The 7,258-nt window shown below is 37.5% G+C and overlaps 1 protein-coding gene across 1 annotated transcript; it reads left to right on the top strand.

The window, feature by feature from the left end:
* The first annotated feature begins 3,450 nt into the window (after positions 1 to 3,450).
* LOC103935443 (receptor-like protein 6) lies at positions 3,451 to 4,365 on the top strand. Its single transcript, XM_048578740.1, has one exon. It carries the CDS (start codon positions 3,451 to 3,453, stop codon positions 4,363 to 4,365), a length of 915 nt encoding a protein of 304 aa, XP_048434697.1.
* Positions 4,366 to 7,258: the final 2,893 nt, after the last annotated feature.

The following is a 7,258-nucleotide window of genomic DNA, read 5'->3' as shown; positions in this document are numbered from 1 at the left end:
GAGAAAGGAGAGCTTGTGTTCTCATCCTTTCCCCAAAAATTACCATATGTAAATTTTAGGCTATAAAGTCCTTTATATAGTCCCTTCAAATAGGTGACCTAATGGACCAAAAGCCCTATTCTTCTAACATGGCAAGCCTATAGGGTTTATTGGGCTTTCAAGCCCTTTGTTTATTCAAGTTGTCATACAACTTGAGTTAATGGGCTTGACATTCAAATCCCATTGGGCCTTGCGGCCCAAAACTAACCCGAGGTCTTTAACGAACTTATTCGTTTGATTAATTAACATATTAATTAATCCTAGCCTTAGATAAATAATTAAACCATTTAATTATTCTTACTCATCTCCGTTGTTTCTTCAAACTCTACCTTACTCGGTGAACGATCCATTAGGTTCCTTTTAGCGAGGCAATGGGCGATTAAAACTCTTTCTAATCGATTGTGAATTGAAACTTACTTTCAATTCTCCCGTTAGTGATAATACACTTTTAGGGCTTCCACAAACCATGGTTGACGCCTAGCAGCATGTCATGGTTACCCAAGCTAATCAGAAGAGGTGGAGAACCTATTCAGTTTTAGGATTACAAATGCAATACGGTCTTTCTCTAATACAATACTCTTGACCACATTGTTTGGTTTGATAGTTTATTCATGTCTACTATCCAATGTGAGTCTTGTGCTTATATGATTACCTTGAATGTGATTTGGAACACATTCCTAAATCTCATTCATACTTTGGCCAAAGATTCTTAATCATATCATAGAGTATTCTCCCTCAAACAGTTTGAAGGTTAGAGATCCCTTGTTGCGCATTCACTTGCCTCCATGGCTAAGTGGCTTAACCCCAACGATGTCATGGACACCCTCCTGATGGAGTGACTTTGACATAATCAAAGATTAAGGACCTAACCACAAGACAACTGTGATGCCTCAGGTCAAAAGACTAATTTGCATTATCCCAACCATGAGTTCTCATGTGACATGAATATGAGAACTCTTCGTTGATCGTGTTCAGTGAACTCATTCTCTATTGAGCACCTACGTACTTGTCTTGATGTCACACACACCAATGACTCGAGACTAGTCACTCTCCCTGAGAGAAGACATAGCACGTACTGATCTTAACGGACTGTCAATGCCCAATTGACAATCCTATGATCAGGAACGTTTAGGATGTGTCAACGAAAGAATGGTCTCATGAATCTAACTTCTTTAGATCGCATTCTTCCAATCACATATTCCTTTGACTTATCGTTTAAGCATATAACATTTATATGAGACGGCTCAAACAATAATGTTTGCCCTTAATATTAAACTAGATTAGTTTAACATATGAAATGTCCATAAAGTATCATCATATGATTGGTTTTAGGGCACATTTCCAACAATACATTATAATGAAGGTTCATGCAACCATGGTTGAAAAAAATATTGAGATTAAAATTATTGTTTTGAAAGAATTACCTGATTGAGTAATAATATTGAGGATCGGTTTTAGCAAAAAATTCCATATCAAATTACCTAGAGTGGCGGAGGAGTGTGCTGATAATGTATTGTAGCTTATTTAAAGAGAGGAGTGCGGCAATAGAGAGTAAGAGTGGGCAAAGAGTAGAGAAAGTGTAAGGATCTCTTATTTGTATGTTATTCCCACTACACAGTGCTTTTATTTATAGTAGAGAATAAGGAGATGATTAACTTGTCCTCCAAAGAAATACAATCTTATAAAGAATAAGGAAATGATATACACAATCACAATCCAAAAATATCTATACCATAATAAACCAAAATTAGCACAAATATGATAGAAATCGCAATAATGCTTGCCTAAACATTTAGATTAATCTAACGGTTAATTAATTAATAACCTTATATTATCTCTATTAGCGTGATAAGCATGACAGACAAAAGGAAAAGAAAAATAAAAGAGACATTAGAGTTTTCGTTTAGCCTGATAAGCATGATAGACAACTTAATAATGAAGAGCACTCACTCGACTTCAAGTCTTCTACGTTGATGTTTTACTGCTGCTCGGGACGACAATTCTTATTGTGTTTACGCAGTGTCATTATCAGAAACACTGATCCCGGCCGTTTATGTTCTTTCTTTCTCTATTTGTTCACATTAATTATCAATTATATCATCCAAAGAAAAAAAAGCAAAAAGAACACCACACTGTAATTGTGTATTTAAGTTTGCTATGGAGGACATATTCGACATACAACAAACCCATAAAATAACAATTACATAGTCAGGAGATGGGAATGCGGTCGTCTTGGCGGTGTAATGTTTTCTCATTGTAATGTTTTATTTTTATGTTCCTCAATATTACCCACTATTGTTTCTGTTTCTCACTTGTGCAGACACAAACCGTAGGCCACCATGATGAGTGCTCTGCCTTGCTGCAATTCAAGGATAGCTTTACGATCAGAAAATCTGCTTCTGATGAGCCTTTTGCATATCCAAAGACTGGATCTTGGATGCGAGAAGGAGATCAAAATCGGAGCAACTGTTGTTTGTGGGATGGTGTTGAGTGCCATGAGGAGTCTCGCCATGTCATTGGCCTTGACCTCAGGAGCAGCTTTCTTTATGGTTCTATCAATTCCAACAGCAGCCTCTTTCAACTCGTTCACTTACAGAGGCTTGACCTCTCGGATAATGACTTCAATTTCTCTTCAATAGCATCACGTTTAGGTCATGATCTTACTTGTTTGACGTACCTAAACCTCTCATATTCCGTATTTTCTAGGCCAAATTCCAATCGAAATTTCAAAGCTATCAAAGTTGTCAACCCTTGATCTGTCTTCTAATAATGATTTGGAGCTTAAGAGAACCAACCTGAGAAGCCTAATCCAAAACTTCACCAGCATAAAAGAACTTGATCTCAGCGACGTGGACATACATTCCACCGTTCCTGAAATGCTGAGGAATGCAACTTCTCTCACAGTTCTTTCACTTGGGACATGTCAGTTGTATGGGGAATTCCCAATAGGTATTTTCCAGCTACCAAACTTAGAGGCACTAGATTTGTATGAAAACTTCAACCTAGCCGGTTATATTCCTACCTTTAACATGACCAATTCCTTCAAGGTATTGGATGTTGCCGAGACAAGTTTCTATGGTCAGTTGCCTAATTCTATCAGAAACCTTCATTAACACTTTGAGCATCTCATTTTGCAATTTTTATCCCCATGTTCCATCTTCCCTCAGAAACCTTACACAGCTCACTTACCTTGACATTTCTTCATTCTACGACATTGACTATTCCAACAAAACAAGCCAAGTAGTTCCAGATTCCTGGTCTTGGATCGGAAAGCTAACGAAACTTCATCTCTTGGGGCTTGCATATACCAACTTACGGGGAAATTTTCCATATTTTGTGGCTAACCTGACGCAACTTGCATCTCTAGACTTGAGCTTCAATAATATAACTGGTGAAATCCCATCTTGGATTATGAACTTAACCCAATTAACTGATCTCGTCCTTTCCTCCAATAAGTTCAATGGAATAGTTGACTTTGATAAGTTTTCTAAGCTTGGAAACTTAGCTTCACTTCATTTATCAGGCAACCAGTTATCTCTGCAGATAAAACCCGATTTAAATGCTACTCTTCCAAAGTTTGAACACCTGTGGTTGGATTCCTACAACTTAACAGAGTTTCCTGAGTTTTTAAATAATCAGCACGAATTGATTGATCTACACCTTTCTGCCAACAAAATTCATGGCCAAATACCAAAATGGTTCTGGAATGCAACTAGAGAAAAGTTGGAGGTCCTCGACCTCTCTTATAACTTCTTGACAGGATTTGACCAAAATTCGCTCAATATTCTTCCATGGAAAAATATGGTGTACTTTAATGTTGTATCTAACAGGGTACAAGGATCACTGCCAGTTCTACCACAATCAATCATAGATTTTGAGGCTGGAAACAATGATTTTACTGGAGGAATTTCACCATTGTTCTGCAACTTAAATTACCTTCGGGTTCTTGATTTGTCCAACAACCTGAGAGGCATATTTCCACAATGTTTGGGGAACTCCAGTGCTTTGGAAATATTGCGCCTGCACAACAATTGTTTTCAAGGCAATATTCCTCAAATATGTGCAAACAAAAATAGTTTGAAAATGGTTGATTTGAGTTACAATCAGTTGCAAGGGAAGCTGCCAAGTTCAATGGCCAATTGCATTAAGTTAGAGTTTCTCAACCTTGGAAATAATCACATCAACGACATCTTCCCATCTTGGTTAGGGTCACTTCCCGTATTTAGGGCTCTTCTTTTGCGGTCTAATAGATTTCATGGAGAGATTGGGAAGCCTCCGACAAACCATGAGTTCCCAAATTTGTGCATCATTGATCTATCTTATTAATGTATATACTATGAACTTGTAAGAACAATATTACAGAGAGAATTTAGAAGTAGAGAGAGATGAAAGCTGAAGATATTTTCCACGTATTGATGACTTAATTGAGAAGTTATTACATGAATGAGGTATTTATACAAGTCACAAGATTCTACTACAATAACTGCCTATCTAAGATTTAGACAAGTGTCAACATCTCAAGTGCACTATCTCTATCATCCCCCCACAAACCCATGCTTTGATAGCCCAAGCATGAGATTGCTGCAATGAATTGTTAACAAAGGTGCACTAAGTCCCTTAGTCAAGATATCAGCAAACTGCTCCTTGGAAGACACAAACTGCACTTGAAGTTTGTTTGAAGCCACTCTTTCTTGAACAAAATGTACATCAATCTCGATGTGTTTAGTTCGTTGATGTTGTACGGGATTGAAGGACAATGTGATTGCAGAGAGATTGTCACAAAATAACACAGGTGGTGATGATAGTGTGATTTGCAGAAAACTCGAAATCTGTTGAATCCAATCAAGTTCAGCTGCAATTGTAGAGAAGGCCCGATATTCAGCCTCAGTAGAAGACCGTGAGACTGTTTGTTGCTTTTTAAAAGACCACGATATAGGATTGCTGCCTAAAAACACCACTAAACCAGTAGTGGACCTCCTGTCATTAGTGTCACCTGCCCAATCAGCATCACTAAAAGCCTTTAGGGTCAAGTCTCCTCGAGAATAGGTGATACCAAACTCCTTAGTTCCTTTCAAATAACGTAGGATCCTTTTAATAACAGTCTAGTGAGAAACCATGGGATGTTGCATAAATTGACAGACCTAATGCACAGAGAATGCAATATCAGGTCTGGTGAATATGAGATACTGTAAAGCACTTACAACACTCCTATATAAACCAAGATTCGAATATGGTTCTCCATCATCCTTCAATAACCTATTATAAGGCAAGCAAGGAATCTCACAAGATTTGGATTCAAACATTTCTGTTTTCTACAATAAATCAGTAACATACTTATGTTGAGACAAGAACAAACCAGTGGAAGTTGCATTTATTTGAATACCAAGAAAGAAATGGAGATGACCTAAGTCCTTGGTATCAAACTCAGAAGTCAAATCAGAAATCACTTGTTGAATGACCTGAGATGCACTGCCTGTTATGATAATGTCATCCACATAGAGTGAGAGAATGACAATATTAGATCTCACAGTTTTCACAAACAAGGAAGAATCCGAGTAGGTGTTCTTGAACCCCAATTTAGGTAAAAATGTGGTAAACCGTTCATTCCAAGCCCGTGGAGCCTGTTTTAGGCCATAGAGAGATTTATGCAGTTTACATACTAGGTGAGGATTAGTAGAGTCCTCAAAACCAGGTGGTTGGGCCATATATACCTCTTCTTGAAGAATGCCATGTAGGAAAGCATTATTGACATCAAGTTGCCGAAGAGACCAATTGAAATTAGCAGCAAGTGCAAAAACAATCTGCACTGTGATAGGTTTAACCACAGGACTAAATGTATGACAATAATCAATTCCAGGTTCCTGACTAAATCCTTTGGCTACCAATCGGGCTTTATGTCGTGCAATAGACCCATCAGAATTTCTTTTGATTTTGAAAATCCATTTGCAACCAACAAGATTCTTGTTCGGTGGTAATGGAACTAAACTCCAAGTACCCTGAGTATACAATGCCCCAATCTCTTCTGTCATAGCTTGTAACCACACTGAACTTTTAAGACAGTTTTGTAACTGAGAGGTTCAGTTTAAGACAAGTCAGTCTCCTTGGAAACTGATAAGAAGGCCTTTTTCTTGATAATACCACCATTGCTTCTTGTCTGCATAGGATGCAGATTGAGAGGAGGAATATCCAATACTACTTGAAGACTGTCAGGATTATAGTCAAGTGCCACATGCATATGAGAGAAATCACTTGTTGCACTAGTAATGGACTGAGAGAAAGCAGGAGGGATGTACAATGATATATCAAATCAAGGGCTACTATGAGGTGGTGATCTGGGAGAAAAGGCATTGGAATAAATGTGCATTGGTGAATTGGGTATAAAGCCAGGAGATGATAGTAATGGGGATGGGAAGACAAATGAACTTGGTGGCATTACCACATTATCATAAGTAACAATTGGTGTTTGACTCACAGGGTGTCTAATAATAGGAATGACTTGTGACTTTGTTGTTGTCAATAAGTCTGCATAAGGAAATTCCTTTTCAGAAAAGACTACATGTCTAGAGACATATATTTTGTGCCTAGATACTTCAAAACACATAAACCCTTTATATTTGGATGTGTACCCCAAAAAGACACATTTTGTGGTTTTGGTTTGAAGCTTAGAGGTGTTGTAGGGTTTAAGAAGTGAATAACAAGCGCAACCAAAAGTTTGCAAATGAGATAAATTGGAACACAACCAAATAATAGTTCAAATGGAGATTTATTTGATAAATTAGGTGTAGGCATTCGGTTAATAAGGTAAATGGCAGTTTGACAGGTAAAAGACCAGAATTAAGAAGGTAATTTTGCAGTTTGTAACAAAGTAATTGTAGTTTTAATTACATGCCTATGTTTTTGCTCAGCTACCCTCATTCTGTTCAGGTGTATGAGGACAAGATTTTTTATGGGCAACACCTCTATCTGACACAAAAAACTTCAGTTTATTGGAGATGTACTTACCCCCTCCATCACTTTGCAGAATTTTAACCTTGGAATTAAATTGAGTGAGTACATATGAATAAAAGGAAATGAATGTGGCACAAAGGTCGAATTTGTTTATTAAAGGAAATATCCAGCAATATCTGGTATAATCATCAATGAAAGTGGCATAGTATCTAAACCCATCTACTGAAGTACATGATGCAAGACCCTAAAGGTCACTGTATACAATCTCAAA

The sequence above is a fragment of a genome, unplaced genomic scaffold (assembly GCF_019419815.1).
Source record: "Pyrus x bretschneideri cultivar Hongxiangsu unplaced genomic scaffold, Pyrus_bretschneideri_v1 Contig13, whole genome shotgun sequence".
NCBI lineage: Eukaryota > Viridiplantae > Streptophyta > Magnoliopsida > Rosales > Rosaceae > Pyrus > Pyrus x bretschneideri.
The sequence above is the reverse complement of the archived record's forward strand: the minus strand, read 5'-3'. Positions and strand labels throughout refer to the sequence as shown.